This window comes from Anoplopoma fimbria, chromosome 11, assembly GCF_027596085.1.
Source record: "Anoplopoma fimbria isolate UVic2021 breed Golden Eagle Sablefish chromosome 11, Afim_UVic_2022, whole genome shotgun sequence".
Classification (NCBI taxonomy): domain Eukaryota; kingdom Metazoa; phylum Chordata; class Actinopteri; order Perciformes; family Anoplopomatidae; genus Anoplopoma; species Anoplopoma fimbria.
The window spans coordinates 7,124,543-7,141,293 of record NC_072459.1 but is presented as its reverse complement, the minus strand read 5'-3'; the positions used below and the strand labels follow the sequence as shown (position 1 = coordinate 7,141,293).

General features: G+C 34.2%; 1 protein-coding gene across 4 annotated transcripts; it reads left to right on the top strand.

The window, feature by feature from the left end:
* Positions 1-1,392: 1,392 nt before the first annotated feature.
* LOC129098642 (splicing factor U2AF 65 kDa subunit-like) lies at positions 1,393-13,319 on the top strand. Of its 4 annotated transcripts, none has more exons than XM_054607710.1 (11): positions 1,393-1,515; positions 4,796-4,970; positions 5,860-5,963; positions 6,805-6,956; positions 7,074-7,190; positions 7,394-7,532; positions 7,616-7,695; positions 10,417-10,539; positions 10,625-10,711; positions 12,001-12,243; positions 12,773-13,319. In XM_054607710.1, exons 1-11 carry the CDS (start codon positions 1,467-1,469, stop codon positions 12,902-12,904), a joined length of 1,401 nt encoding a protein of 466 aa, XP_054463685.1. In that variant the 5' UTR covers positions 1,393-1,466; the 3' UTR covers positions 12,905-13,319. The 4 variants fall into 4 exon arrangements, with proteins under 4 accessions (XP_054463685.1, XP_054463683.1, XP_054463684.1 ...); XM_054607708.1 differs by having other exon boundaries at positions 12,745-13,319; XM_054607709.1 differs by having other exon boundaries at positions 5,845-5,963.
* Positions 13,320-16,751: the final 3,432 nt, after the last annotated feature.

Below are 16,751 nucleotides of genomic sequence, written 5' to 3'. Positions count from 1 at the left end.
ATTGCAGGATTGTTATTAACATGTAGCTTTTAAAAAAAATGTTAGGTTCTGTTCTGGGTTGTGTCCTCTGCAAAAAGGTTATCTATTTTATATTTATATGTTTTTCATGTTTATTCCTAATCTGTTCAAGCAGATAAATGTAGTGGAATAAAAAACGGACACAAAGTGAACTACCTCAAAAATTGTCCCAAATACAAGTACACTTAGTAACATTTCACCATATAAGTATTTATGAGGTTGTTTTCGCACAAAAATTACTTCTTAGATATAGTGCAAACAAGGTACATAGTAAAAAAACAAACAAGTATTTTAAATAAGTAAATAAGAAAAATAAAAATCCACAGTAACTAAAAAAAAGTAGTTGTAGTTTACGTATATACAGTACCAGTCAAAAGTTTTGGACACACCTTCTCATTCAATGTTTTTTTTTTTTCTTTTTCTACATTGTATTGAATACATCCAAACTATGAAGGAACACATATGGAATTATTACATTACATTACAGTCATTTAGCAGACGCTTTTATCCAAAGCGACTTAGAGTCAGTAGTATATTACATATCATTCACCCATTCACACACTGATGACAGGCTACCATGCAAGGTGCCACCATCATACTCTAACTAACATTCATGCAACATCCAGTCCACACCGATGGCAAGCCTTCGGGAGCAACTTGGGGTTAAGTGTCATGCCCAAGGACACATCGACTGCCAAAGCCGGGTATCGAACCACCGACCCTCTGATTGGAGAACTACCTTGGATACACCACAGCCGCTGTGGTAAACAAACAAATGCTCAACAAACCAGAATATGTTTAATATTTTACATTCTTCAAAGTAGTTGAATGAGAAGGTGTGTCCAATCTTTTGACTGTTACTGTACATGTTAAATATAATATAAATATTAAATACTTAATATTTATGTTTTTTAGGTCTGATGCATATGATAGTTTATTCTCTGGGTTTATTCATTTTTAGGGATTGAACTCCTTAAACATACAGTACCAGTCAAAACATTGGACACACCTTCTTATTCAATGTTTTTTCTTTATTGTTATTTTTTTCTCCATTGAAGATTAATATTGAAGACATCCAAACTATGAAGGAACACATATGGAATTAGGTGGTAAACAAACAAATGCTCAACAAACCAGAATATGTTTTATATTTTACATTCTTCAAAGTAGTTGAATGAGAAGGTGTGTCCAAACTTTTGACTGGTACTGTATATATTTTTTATTTCTATTTCTATTTCATTTTACGGTTTAACTGATAAATAAAAGTGATGAAACATCTTAAGCTTAAAACCCCGGTTCGTCTGAGTGCTTTTATTTTGACGGGTTTGACCGGATGTGGTCCACACATATATATAGACTAGACTTCAGTGGGTTTTGCTGCACTGACACTCATCGGTCCCCTCAGACCGGCTGTGTTTGCCTTTTTTGACACCGAAACAACCGGAAGAATGTCTGATTTCGAGGAATTTGAGAAGCAGCTGAGTGAGAATCGACAGGGTGAGTATTGACGGTCTTTTGTGCCCCGGTGTGGTCTCCAGGCTAGCATAGTGCGTAACATTAGTGATGCCGGAAACCTCATCCCCTCAGCCGGAGCTAAACGTAACGTACACGTGAACGCAGTCTGGCACCGGTGAGAGTGCACGTTCAACTCACCTGACGCTCTAGTGCGCGACGCCGCTACACGCGAAACCCAATGAAAATAATGACCCTTTTAAGTTGTTTCCTCTCCTGCAAAGACACATTTGGGTGGAATGGACTCATTATGGTATTTTATGAATCATTATGATGTGCTTTTTAATTCGGCTTGCATTATTAATTGTTGCAACACATTATTAATAAGATTAAACAAAACTCTATAACTAATATGTGTCTTTTTGCGTTTTGATTTACCTGACCACAAAAACAAAGCAATAATAATAAGGATATTATTATTATAATAATAATTATTATTATTATCAAAAGCATATTTTCCATCATAACGTTGATTTGTGTAGCACGTGTAAAAAAAAAAAAAAATAATAACAATGATGATAATAATAGTAATAATACTAACAATGATAACAATAATAATAAGGATATTATTATTAATAATAATAATAATAATAATCATCAAAAATAATGCATCTTTTCCATCATAACGTTGATTTGTGTAGCACGTATAAAACAAAGTAAAAATAATAACAATATGAATAATTAACAATGATAAGATAATAATAGTAATAATACTAACAATGATAACAATAATAATAAGGATATTATTAATATAACAAAAATAATAATTATCAAAAGCATCTTTTCCATCATAACGTTGATTTGTGTAGCACGTGTAAAAAAAAAAAAGCAATAATAATAAGGCTATTAATAAATAATAATAATAATAATTATCAAAAGCATCTTTTCCATCATAACGTTGATTTGTGTAGCACGTATAAAACAAAGTAAAAATAATAATGATGATAATTATGATGATAATAGTAATAATACTAACAATGATAACAATAATAATAAGGATATTATTAATAATAATAATAATAATTGTCAAAAGCATATTTTCCATCATAACGTTATGATTTGTAATAATACGTAAAAAAACAATAATAATAAGGATATTAATGATAATAATAATAATAATAATAATTATCAAAAGCATCTTTTCCATCATAACGTTGATTTGTGTAGCACGTATAAAACAAAGTAAAAATAATAACAATGATGATAATTATGATAATAATAGTAATAATACTAACAATGATACCAATAATAATAAGGATATTATTAATATAATAATAATAATAATTATCAAAAGCATCTTTTCCATTATAACGTTGATTTGTGTATATAAAAAAGTAATAATAATAACAATGATGAACAATGATGATCATTATGATAATAATACTAACAATGATAAAAATAATGATAATAAACAGCATCGTTCACATCTTAACTTTGATTTGTGTAGCATGTGTAAAAAAAGTAATAATAATAATAACAATTATGATGATAATAGCAATAATACTAACAATGATACAAATAAAAATAATAAACAGCATCGTTCACATCTTAACTTTGATTTGTGTTTCACAAGGCTTCACAATCATGAGAAAACATTTATCAGGTAAATACAGCTCATGTAGAGCTGAACTGATAAGTTGATTAATTGATAGTTGTAAAAGTAGTTGGCAACTAAAAGATTTAAAAAAAAAAAAATTAAGCTAAAATCTCAAACATTCCCCAGTTCCATGTCTTCCAATGTGAGGGTCCTGCATTTATTTTGTTTAATGTGATTCAACAAGACATTATGATTGGGAATTATGATGGGAATGTTTCACTATTTTATGATATGTTGAAGTCCAAACAATCAAACTATTAAATCGCTCAATAATAAACTGAAGTAAATTGAGGCTAAGAGGTCACCTAAAACACCAATCATTTTCCCAGACACACAAAGAAATAAAGTAATAAAAAGGAACCCAACACATTTCAAACTTTTTAATCATCGTAGAGCTAATGTTGGATCAGATCTGAACAGAAATGAAAAGTACCTCCATTGATTTGGTAAAAGGTCTTAAGTCATGTTCTGCCTGACGTTCCCCCTTTTGCCCAGAAGAACAGCCACATTAAACTGTCAGAAATATGATGTGTTGGTCCGTCTTTTCCACAGAGGAGACTGGAGGGGATCAGAGCATGTTATTAATAAACAGAAGAGAGGAGACGTTCGTGTTTTATGGCAGCACCTTATTTTACCTTCTGTTATATTTGTTTTAAGAAAAATGTAATCAACTTCAGTTAGTCCCATGAAATAACTTCAGGTACAGTAATTAAAGTAGGAGTCATTTTAGTAATTATAAAAATTATTTAGGCACATTAATGTAATATTTATGATGTAATTATGCAGACAATATTTGTTTAATAATCTAAATTGCCTGTAAAGAGGATGAGTAATGCAGTAATAAAACATAATAGGGCTACATCTAACAGTTGTTTTTCATTTTTACATTCAGTCTGCAGATTTTGTTTGATAGAAATGAAGCCAAATCAATAAATAACTCTAAAGATATTCAGGAAAATATTGTGTAAAAGCTGTACTCGCTCACTTAAGTATTAGTAGCTGTACAACACTGTGAAAGTTCTTTGTTTCAAATAAAAGTCCTGCATTATTATTAGCAGCAAAATGTACTTAAAGTATCAAAAGTAAATAAATAACAATTTAAAATGCTCACTTTCACTGTGTTGCATTTTAGAGCATTCAAGGTCCCACATTGAATTACATTTTTTTTAACTGTATGAGCACAAGATATTAATATGTGTGAACGAGAAACTATTTTTAGTTATTACTTTATTTTGTTAGTTTTGTTGTGGGACAGATTACAACTTTATCTTGTCGACCTCATGTTAACTTCAACATGCCACATAACTGAAAACCCATTTATAAATGTATTAAATGTTTTGTTTGTAAAATCAAAGATACTATGGCTGTTAAATAAATGGAAAAAAGTACAATGTTTCCCTCCGAGATGTTGTGGAGTAAAAGTACAAAGTATAATACTTTGGAAATACTCAAGTAAGGGCAAGTACTTCTGAGTTGTACTTAAATACGGTACATGAGTAAAGGTGTTAAGTTGGACGCTGGAACCAGAAAATGTTTTTGCTCAAAAAATGAGTTGATTATCAAAAAAGTTAACTTGTGCATCTCTATTACATCCAGTGTTATTAATACATGTAAAGTATTTAATGGCAGACACACATATAGTAGTAATCATTGCTTGTTGCTGCACAGAGAGAGAGAGAGAAAGACACAAGAAGAGGAGTCGCAGTGGATCTCCCGCCCGAGGCGACAAGCATCGCAGCTGGAGTAAAGACCGGGGGAGTCGCAGCCGAGAGAAGAGGAGCCGCAGCCGGGACCGGAAGAGCCGGGACCGCCGGAGCTCCTCCAGGGACCACAAGAAGCACAGGTCAGTGGGGGATAGCTGCAGGTACTTGTGCTCTACCTGAGTCTTTTCTTTCTGTAGTACTTCATACTTCTACTACGCTCTATCTCAGAGGGAAATATTCTCCATTTTACTCCACCACATGTATTTAACAGCTTTAGTTACTTTACATTTTAAGATTTTCTTCACACAAATCTTCTAACAATGTTAATATTGTAAATGTATTGGTAATAATTATTAAGGTTTGGACTAAACAAACATTGTGAAGGAGTCCTTTTCAACTCTGGGTAATTGTGACAATAATTTCTCACTATTGTCATTATCTTTTACAAACCAAACAATGAATTGATTAATGGAGAAAATAATCAGCAGATAAGTAAATAATCTTGATCAGATAATTGCTCGAAATGAGCGCCACCTCAACTAACTACAGTAAAATCATGATTTTACATTAAAACATGAGTGATAATAATCCAATAAAGAATATGTAATAGGAGAACAGTCACAGTTTTAATACTTGATCTACATTTTCGTGATTATACTTGCATACTTTCCAATGCAAGACTTTTACTTGTTACAGAGTATTTTCTGTAGTGTGATATTAGTACTTTTACTTCAGTAAAGAATCTGAAAACGTCCTCATCCACCTTGTAAATCCCGTAGTCCCCAATGCAGATCTTAGTCCATTATCTTTTAGCTCTGTTTTTGGTCTCCACCACCTCCTGAGGCAAATATCTGTCTCTTTATCAGCTAAATGCTTCAATATGTTCACATGTTTCTGTCTGCTGTTTGCTGGTGAGAAAAGAATGTACAGCGTCTATATAGAGCTTTTTTTTAAAGAATTGATTGCATATAAATTTCACTCTGTAAATATAGTACATGAGCTTTTATTTTGTAGTTTCTCTGGTTCCAGCCACTCTCCGAGGCGAACGAGGAAGAAAAGGACCTGCAAGTATTGGGATGTGCCTCCTCCTGGCTTTGAACACATCACACCAATGCAATACAAAGCTATGCAAGGTACTTATCATGTTCTCCTTTTGCTCGTTTAATCCCACAAGATCTTCCGAAGAATATTGAAGAGAAAATGTGTTACTTATATCTTCAGAACTTCTTTTAATTTTTCTTCAGTATCAAAGTGATCCAGTGATAGTTGTCTTTATATTCATGTGTACACTTCAAACAGTAACTCCTGATAGATTATTCTGCATAATTTTAATGGTGCCTCAATGAATACTTGTATAAGACCATAGTGCACAATGATGAAAATCAACATAGCATCGTGGCAATATATTCAATATATTCAATTCAATTCAATTCAATTTATTTTGTTAAACCCAAAATACAAATTTGTCTTAGAGGGCTTTACAATCTGTAAACATATATATGTTTTTTATATGATTATTTAATCAATATGATGAATTTATTTTCCTTTATCTGATCGTTTATTTTCTGGATTAGCTAGAATCAGATTGTCCTGTCTGGTGATTTTATTCATGAAAAATGTGTTCATATATAAAAATGAAAGAAAAAATAAAAGAATAAATCATAATAGATACAATAAATTACATGTATAATTTTTATACATTGAAAGAAGGTTTTGCAAGTGTTTTTTTGTAGAGAAAATAAAGCAACCATAATTAAAAGTCGAGATTTTTAGAGACCAAAAAAAAAGTTTTAAAAAGTCATAAACCAGTTTTTGGAACCGGACTCGAGGTAGAAACACATTTTCTCACACAGCCTAAAAAGCTCTATGTTTGTCTTTTACAGCTATTTCATTTTCATCTTTAAATGAGTCGTTCTCGTTTGCAGAAGGTAACAGTTGTAGTTGAAGTTCCTCACATTCCCCTCTGTCCTCCAGCGGCCGGTCAGATACCAACGATAGCTCTTCTGGCGACGTCCACCACCACCGGAGTGGCTGCAGCTCCGACACAAGTGCCCATAGTCGGCAGTCAGATGACGAGACAAGCCCGACGCCTCTATGTCGGAAATATTCCCTTTGGAGTCACTGAGGTGAACCTTCTCTCGTTACTCATCTCTTTGACTTCCTGTTTGTTTTGTGATATTTCTATGAAACACTGATATCTTCATGTTGTTTCCAGCCATGCTGTTTGTTGTCTTCCTCCTCAGGAGTCCATGGCCGAGTTCTTCAACGCTCAGATGAGGCTCGCAGGCCTTTCACAAGCCCCGAGCAACCCCGTGCTCGCTGTGCAGATAAATCAGGATAAAAACTTTGCTTTCTTAGAGGTGCGTGTTGTAATGTAGAGTAGAAGTACATTCACTAAGTCTGTATTTAAATCAATACTTTTTTTTATTTTGGGGTTAAATGCTTCTCTTTTTGCCGAGAGATGAGAAGGTTGATGTCAATCTCAAGTCTGTTAGTGTTGAAGAACAAACGTAGTTGTTGGGACAGCGACAGCAGAAGTCTTGAAAACATTTTTCCTCTCCAGTTTCGGTCCGTAGACGAGACGACGCAGGCGATGGCCTTCGATGGAATCATCTTTCAGGGTCAGTCTCTGAAGATCAGACGACCTCATGACTATCGGCCTCTACCTGGTATCTCAGAGCAGCCCGCTTTCCACGTCCCAGGTTTGTCTCTGAGTAACATTAAGCCATGACATATTCTATTATACGATATAATAAATGTTTTGTTGTTGTTTTGTTCTCTGTAGGCGTCGTCTCCACAGTCGTACCCGACTCCCCCCACAAACTGTTTATAGGAGGTCTACCCAACTACCTGAACGATGACCAGGTATTTAACTGAAAACAGACCGAACAGGTGCACTCACATTTCCTCATTTTCCTCTCACCTGCTGACATTTTTTGTCACACTTTTAAACATGCACAAAATATATTTTTTCTTAATGACATTAAAAAATATATATCTTTGTTGTGGTAGAAAGAAAACAGAAGTCTACCTATAAAAGGAGAAATAAATGTTTACAAGTGGCAGAAACAGAATGTGAACCCGCAACATAAATACAAAAAACACTAAAAACAACAATTTAACATTAACACAATATAGGAAAAATAAAAATAGGTTCATTATTCACAATGTACAACTTCTTTATATAAAACAAACATTAATCATATCATGTCATAAATAATTCATAAAAAGGCGTTTTGTTACTCAGTAAACTGCTTATACTTTTTCATGTTAAGCATACTGATTAAAGAAAGGTAAGCAAAGTCCAATATATTTACATAAGAGGCTAATAAACAGATAAGTATTTATTTCTGTGTGGTATTTAGAGCTGAGTGTTGCTCCTGATTCATTTGAGTTCATATTGTCAAAGAAAAAGTCCACCTTAAGAAAACAGGATGTTTTATTTTGAAAAAGAGTGGCTGTCACACATACTATAGTTCTGTAGCTGTAGCTGATTCAATTGCTTGAACATAAAAGTATTGACACCATCATAATTAATAACTTTAAGAATTCAGACAAAATTATCGCGGTTGGAAATTTTATGGGTATTTTTCACAATTTTCTTAAGTTTTAAAGACCAAATGACAAATTGATTTATTGGAAAAAAGATAAATTGACAAACAAAAGTAATTATTAATTTCAACACTGATGGATTTGTTGTTTTAAGCAGCTTATCAAAGCAAAGTTGACAGAGATTTTCTGGTTTTAGCTCCTCAAACATAATAATTTGTTGCTTTGTGGGTAACATCAGTTGGTTGAGAAGAGTGGGAACACCCAAAAAAGTCACAAAAAAATTCAATAAAATTCAAATAAATTATATTCTCAAATAATTTTCTTTGAGAATATAAAAAGTTTGGCTTCACTCATAACTGAGTCTAAAACTTTGAAGCACTAAACAGTTTCACGGCTCCATCTTTGCTCTCAGATGAGCAGATGGTTTAAACTTTCTCTGTTACACGGCAACTTAACTGTCCGTTCTGTCTCATTTACTCTAACTAGCTTACAGAGCACATGAAGCCTGATGTATACGATGGTGTTTTAGGACTATTTTAGGTAAAAAAAATTAATATGATTTTAGGGCCGGAGGAGGGGGGCGATATTCACAGAAACGTTCACATTCTCTGAGATTGAAGTGGTAAATGTATGTGAAAAAGAATAGCAAACTTTTCCAAGAAAAAACCTTGATATTCTCTAAGATTATAAAGTGCAAAATTTAAAAATAAAACAATAAAACAATGTCTGAGATTAAATTAACGATAAACAACTGCGGATAAATTGTGTATTTACTTTAGTTTTTAGTTCAAGGTCGGATCAACCTCATCACGCCACATTGCTATTGTTAAACACTGCCTTAGTGTGAAAAATAAAAAATGTGTGTGTGTATATATATATACACACACATTTTTTATTTTTTATTACTGTTGTCAGTATTATGTTCATAAAATATCACAGCATGACAGAAACAAGTTTATATATACTGTATATATCTTTCATGTCTTGTGGTGTGATGAGGTTGATCCAACCTTGCAAAGTGAAGCAGTGTGGTTCCTTGACAAGTGAATTTGTGACTTTAATTTCAGAGAATATCCAAGTTCTTTTTTTGTAAATGTATTACTTTAATTTTGGAAATTTGGAAACTTTTTTCTCTGAATATTTACTGCCTCCCCTCCCTCTGTAATTTTCATTTATTTTAACCTACAATGGCCCTAATAGGCCGTCGTAGATGTATATAACTCACTGACTTCTTTTATTTTTTACTTCTTGCAGTCACTTGCCACTGCGTTGATACTCACAGCTCTTTCATTTTTGTTCCCCCACTTTGTCCCCAGCTAGGGACCTGTAAGATCGTTAAGTCTGCGCTCATAATTTGTTCAGTAGTACTCATCTACTGCTGCCATGCCAACATGTAACACAAGGCAAGTAAGACATTCTGGTCCTCACACGGATTCACTGCCAGCCAGCAGGTTGCCCTCCTTTCTGTCTCCCATCATGCTTTTGGAGCGCGTTTAGGACCCGGGGATTTTTAGGGGGTTTAAGGCCCGAGGATTTTGGGGGGGGGGTTAATGTTAAGGTAAGAAAATATATTGTCCAACTGTTATTAACTGTACTTTGCCTCTAGCTGGAAAAATACAAAAGAACCTAGAAAAATAATTCAATTTTTATTTTAACAGCTCAGCTTGTCGTAAAAAAAAAAAACAGTTCCATCTTTGACTGTGAGATTACATATATATATTACAGATTTATTACTATGTCTCAATAATATTTTAGATGGTCTCAGGAAGTTATTTGGCGCTCAGATCCACATCCTCATCTCTTCATAAACCTTCAAAAGACATTAACATCATCTCTTCCTCCTTCTATTTATAGCAATGCAAAATCTGTAAAAACACAAAATGTACAAACGACCAAAGCCATTTCTATTTACCTACGCACCTTTTGTTTTACGGTAATCATGTTATCAGACATAGACAGTGATTTATTATTCACTCTGTAGGTTTCTGCGTGAATTTTCAGTCTCATATCTCGTCTCCTGACTCTTCTTCGCAGGTGAAGGAGCTCTTGACATCGTTCGGGCCTCTCAAAGCGTTCAATCTGGTGAAGGACAGTGCCACGTCACTGTCCAAAGGTTACGCCTTTTGTGAATACGTAGACGTCAGCGCCACCGATCAGGTAATGTTGTGACGAGTTTCATGAGATCAATAGCCTTGTTGTTTAAGGTGTTACTTTGAGGTCTGTGTGTTTTTTTTTCTGTCAGGCAGTTGCTGGGCTCAACGGGATGCAACTAGGCGACAAGAAGCTGATCGTCCAAAGGGCGAGTGTGGGAGCTAAGAACGCCAATCCTGTGAGTCCTTTTTACCTTTTCAAGTTAGATTAGAAAAGCACAGGTGTGACAGTGAGCCGGCATTCTGAGAAATAACATCCTGGTTATTTCCTTGTCACGTCTGTTTTTTCCGGGACAAATAACAGCAGGAAAAAGTTTTATGTATTTTTTTGGAACACCTCATTTATTCATTTTCACCATTTAATAAAACAATGTTAACAGTTTAAACAACAGCGACGAAAGAGACAAAGAGAACAGGCTATTGATGTTGATTCATTCATTTTAATGACAAGCCTATCACATTAAAATATACCCTTTATATTATAAATATAAGATAAAATAAGATAATCCTTTATTAGTCCTGCAGCGGGGAAATTTGCAGGCTTATATGTTGGTATGGGAGTGATCTGAACCCAGGATCTTTAAATGTGTGTTTGTGTGTTAGAGACCAAAGTAAGAGGTGAAACAGTGCTCCCCTCTCTGATTGGAGTGCAGTAATAAAATTGGCTCATCCGTCTCCATGCCTAATGCCAACATGCTGTTCACCATGTGGCAAAATATTGTTAGAATTCATGTCAACGGAGAATAATTTAAAACAAAAAGATTAAAATCAAAGTGTACAGGCTACTGAGTGCAGATGATAGCCTCCTCTTTGCAACAAAAAGTCTAAAAACAATGATTCCAAACCTCAAACTGAAGAAACAACTTGAACATAACAAAACTGTCGAGAGACAACGCTGCGATAAGCAAACTCTTTTGGAAATTAAGGTGATTGTAAAATGTTTTATGTATTTTTTTTAATGACGCATATATTCCATCAAAATATGTTTAAAAATCTGACTTATTTTAAGGTTATAATTACAAGGTTCATTTTTCTAGAGAGCAATATTTTTATTTATTTATTTTTATTTATTTGATATATCTTATTTTTTTATTTAAAAAATGTTTTACACAATAATACTTAATAAATTAGTTTACTTGCATTTTTCCAACTGCTAAAACTACAAACATTCTGCTGTTAAAAAGGCTTTTGAGTATAAAACTGTTAACAAACAAGGTCATCTCTGCAGCGTTTACACTTCAGCAAAATAAAGACTCAGCGGCAGATGGAGGGAGTGAAAGGTCAACAGAAAAATGACTTCCAACACGTTCACACACTGCAGGATGACAAACATACAGTAACAGGCAGAGGGAGGGAAAGCAGGAAGCAGCAGGGTTTATGGGAAATGTATTTGTTATGAAAGTCTGGATCTTATTTGTAAAAACGGATTCTAAGCTGATGAGTACAACTCTTACCTCCCACCCCCCAGACCTCCATCATAGAAACCCCGGTGACGCTGCAGGTCCCCGGGCTTCAGAGGCTGCAGAACTCGGGCATGCCCACGGAGGTGCTGTGCCTCCTCAACATGGTGATGCCAGAGGAGCTGGTGGACGACGAGGACTACGAGGAGATCCTGGAAGACATCCGCGAGGAGTGCTGCAAGTACGGCAGCGTCCGCTCCATCGAGATCCCCCGACCCGTCGACGGTGTGGAAGTCCCTGGCTGCGGAAAGGTACGAGTTTAGACCATCATTTACTAAATGAACATCATGCTGTATTGAAGGAGACTTGAAACTAGAGATTGAGACCATAAACTCATGTTTACAATGTTTACTGAGGGAATAAATCAAGAGAGAAGTAGAGTCATTTTCTCATAGACTTCTATACAACCAGAGGAGTCGCCCCCTGCTGGTCATTAGAGGCAATGCAAGTTTACAACACTTCCGCAATGGCTTCACTCGGCAGAACCGGAGGTTGCCGCCTGGATGTGGAATGGCACTTGTATGTATTTGCTGCCCTCCAGCCTCAGGGGGGCAGTAATGAGCCACTAGAGAACTAACTTGGACAAGCGACACAAAGTTCAGATTAATGCTTGATTGAAAGGGTTTTGTGGCACCGTGTTCCAGTTTTAAATCAAGAAAGATTTCAAATGTTTAATGATTTTTATCACATATAAAGGAGCTCTTGAATGAGTCACTGATCTGATATCCTCCTCTCATCTTCATTACATTCAGGACCTGACTGAAAATGTTTCCTCTCCAGATCTTTGTGGAGTACGATTCTGCTGCCGACTGTCAGAAAGCCATGCAAGCTCTCACTGGCCGCAAGTTCGCCAACAGAGTGGTCGTCACCAAATACTACGATCCGGACATGTATCACAGACACGAGTTCTGAAAGAACAGACAAGTCCCTGCTTTCTTTTTTTGTGAGCTCGGGGTTCAGTCGGTTTCTTTACTCCTCTGAATGTCGTGAACGCGTCAAGGGGAAAGACTCGTTTTAATACGTCTTCTACTTAACAAACTGGACTGCAGCTGTGTTTCTTCACTGAATATCTAACTCCCAGCTTTAGCTTGAACACTCACACAGTGAACATTCTGACTCTAAAAAGTTCTCCATTAGATTTGTAGTAGAATGATTGTGACATGTATCTTACCTAAACTAATACTGCCTGACGATGCCAGAGTAGCTGTCTTATCGAGTATGCACTATATGAGAAAAAAACAAACAGTCAAATGTTTAGATTTCACTCCTGAGCACAAACATTCATTTATCTGTTTTAGATTTAAGGAGCCATCATTCATGTTTATTGTGGGGCTATGAGAGTTAAAAAAATATTTTATTTATTTATTTTTCCAAATTAATATTTTATTCTATATGTGACATATTAATGTTCCTTAACCAAATATAATGCTATTTACCTGCACTGCTTACATACACAAATGTCCATGTTTTTCTTGTCAGAACGGCCTCAAAAGTTATTTTGTAAATATGAAATATCAAAGTAATAATCTTGAAGACAAACAATGTGGGTTGAGCCAATTGCAAGTCTTTGAATTTGCAGTTTTTACGAACTGGGTGTCTGTTGCGACATTCCCAGGAAAAATCACAAGCAGCTATTTCTGGGAAGTGAGATTGCTATAGATACCGCTTATCGCCATAGATACCGCCAAAGAGAACGAAAGCAGAGATCTTTGAGATTGTAACTTTAAAATCTAGAAAAAGAAGAAGAAATGTATTAAATTGGCCATGCACACTGAAAGCTCCTTGAATTATAAAATTATAAAAATGTCCCAATTGAAAATGTTTTATCAAACACTGGGACTGTTATCAGCTTGTTAAACCCCTCCCCCCAGAACAGAGATTGTCCAATCGTAGCTTAGCAACCGTAACTAGGGCTGAAGTAAGAATGACACTGGACACAAAACCAAAACAGTAGAACTAAAGTATAAAGAATCAGTTTCTGATATAAAGAATAAAGTATAAAGAATCAGTTTCTGATATAAAGTATAAAGAATCAGTTTCTGATATAAAGAATAAAGTATAAAGAATCAGTTTCTGATATAAAGAATAAAGTATAAAGAATCAGTTTCTGATATAAAGAATAAAGTATAAAGTATCAGTTTCTGATATAAATGATTTTATTGGTTTTGAGGACATTCAAACAAACACATCTAACATTACTTGAGATAACATTTACATAATACTTCTGTTACTCCTCTTCCTAAAAGTAAAGTTTGAAAAATAATAACAAGCAAGTAAGTAAAGCAGCCAGACATTTTTAATGCTAAAACAAAATTTGCTGAGTTATAATTTTCCCTATCATACATATTTCTTGTCCTAACTTTGCTAGCTAACACGACAATGCAATACAATGCTGTTTCTTTATTCTTTGTCTTCCACATGGATTATCAACTGGTGAGGATGGTAATTTAGCATGGGACCTGTTAGCTTTATTCTTTTGGCACATCATCATGTATGTATCCATTAAGTGTGTTTTTAAGAACCCTTTCACAGGATTCTTATTTTGAGACAAGTCAGCAGAAAACATTAAACATCAGTGTGTTTTTAACCAATGAGCCAGCTTTCGAGCTAAAGCTGGCAAAATCTGCAAAAAATTGACGGTCACTGGCTTTAAATGAGAAGTTGCGTTTGTCTTCCTCTGTCTCAAATCAATGACTCATTCATTAATAAATGACTTTAGATTTAGATAGTAAATCTGCCATAATTAGCTTAACTGACATAGCAACAGTAACCAAGGGGGCGGGTCTTTATGAGCGGTCAATTGTGTCCATCTAACCAGCAATAGTAGACGATTTGTCGTAAAAATATGAATAACAGAATAAAATCCGTCTTCTTGGTCACATTTTAAAAAAATGCCGCAGATTTGCACATGTCAAGAAATGCACCTTTTGAGTTTTGTATATAAAATGAATTATTTTTACTTTAAGCTTTATTCTTTGTGTGATCTGTCAGAGAAAATTTATTAAATTAAAGCATTAATTTATTATGAAATAGTCAATAAATATCCAAACAAATATGTCCAACATTGAGATCTGAAAAAAATGTGTATGGAGGTCACCTGGTTTGAATATATAGCAAACAGTCTGCTCTGTTTCAAATTGTATTTTAGTGTAATCAGCCACTGTATTTTATACATTTTTGGATGGCCGAAAATTTCAAAAATCTTTTTAGTTTGTGCAATCTTTGCCACTGCCATTACCCTTGAATAAATGCTTGCATCCACTGTCAGTATATCTGTGGAATCCATTTCTATGTGACTTTGTGTCAGTTATGTGTTGATACAGATATTTTAAATGTATTTACTTCAAATTTTTAGCAGTTGTGTTGTTTCTGTCTTTAGATCAGTTGTTGTGTTTATAAACATGAGTGTTCACTGCCCTCTAATGGCCACAGTGAGAAACTGCAACACTATGTTTAACCCATGGCTAACACACAGAGTTAAACCTGTATGTATAAAATGATTTTGGTCATGAAATTTAAAGTATGTGAAACATAACAACAGTAACATCAGTATTGGTAATAATCATGCATTGGTAAAAACGCCACAGCCTCTATATTATACTATCTTTGGGCACATAGGACTGCTGATTTTTTTTAATTTATTTTATTTTATGAAGAAAACGCCCTAAATTAATCATTAAAAATGTGGGGTGTTTTTAATATTCTCAGTACACATATATGCAAGCGGCTCTTATTTATAAGTTCCATATAAATCAAAGAACCTTTTCTTCAAGCCATGAGAAGCCAGTTGATTAGAAGTAAAAAGACATACTTCCTGAATTTTTTATTTATGTGGGATATATATTTAGGAGCCCCCCTTGCATGTGTGTACTGGAAATACAAAATATTAAATTTTGACTTTAATTATTAATAAAAGTAGGATTTTTTATGTTGCATAAAAAGTTCAAGGTTGTACCGTTAGATATTTGCCTTATGTATTTACATATCAGATTTCAAAACTTTTGACCAATCAGAACAAAGGATGTGTCATGTGGCCTTATCATACTTAATGTAGTCTTTGGGCACACATGGGTTAAATTACAAATGTCTTGTCCAGAGATCAAATGTCAAGATAGATATAATACAATCCCTTCACTTCCGGGTATTATTTTCAAAATAAATAGTAAATAAGAACTGATCTAGAGATGTCTGTTTCAAACATCTCCAAAGAAGCTGTCAAGCAAAATCTGACCTTGATATTTTATTTTCTCTTTTTGTGGACTTGATGGTGAAACAAACTTAAACTTGTTTTGGAGCTCTCAAATCAGTTTGAAGGGCCTTTTTGTCATGTTATTGTTATTGCTCATGAACACTGAATTGTTTGATTCACTAAATATGTTATTTTATGCTATTTCACCTTCACTTTTATATATGATTCTGGTGTATGTTGTCATAATAGATGGTATAATACTTTTAAATACAGTACTACTATATCTAGTAGTAATGACACCCCTATGTAACTTCACTGAAGACAGAATTTGCAATATTAGTGCAATTATTGCTAGTGTATCTACTACACTATACTTGCCACTATACTATACTTCATTTTTTTTCTTATTATTTTTATGTCAAATATGTTTAATTAATCATTTTCTTCTATTTCTGTTCTGGATTTTTTCCCTCTGGATCAAGCTGGATCTTATCTTATTTTGTTTAAGTATATTGGTTATATGTATAATTACTTGCTGTCCCATACTTTTTATGTACAGTACCAGTCAAA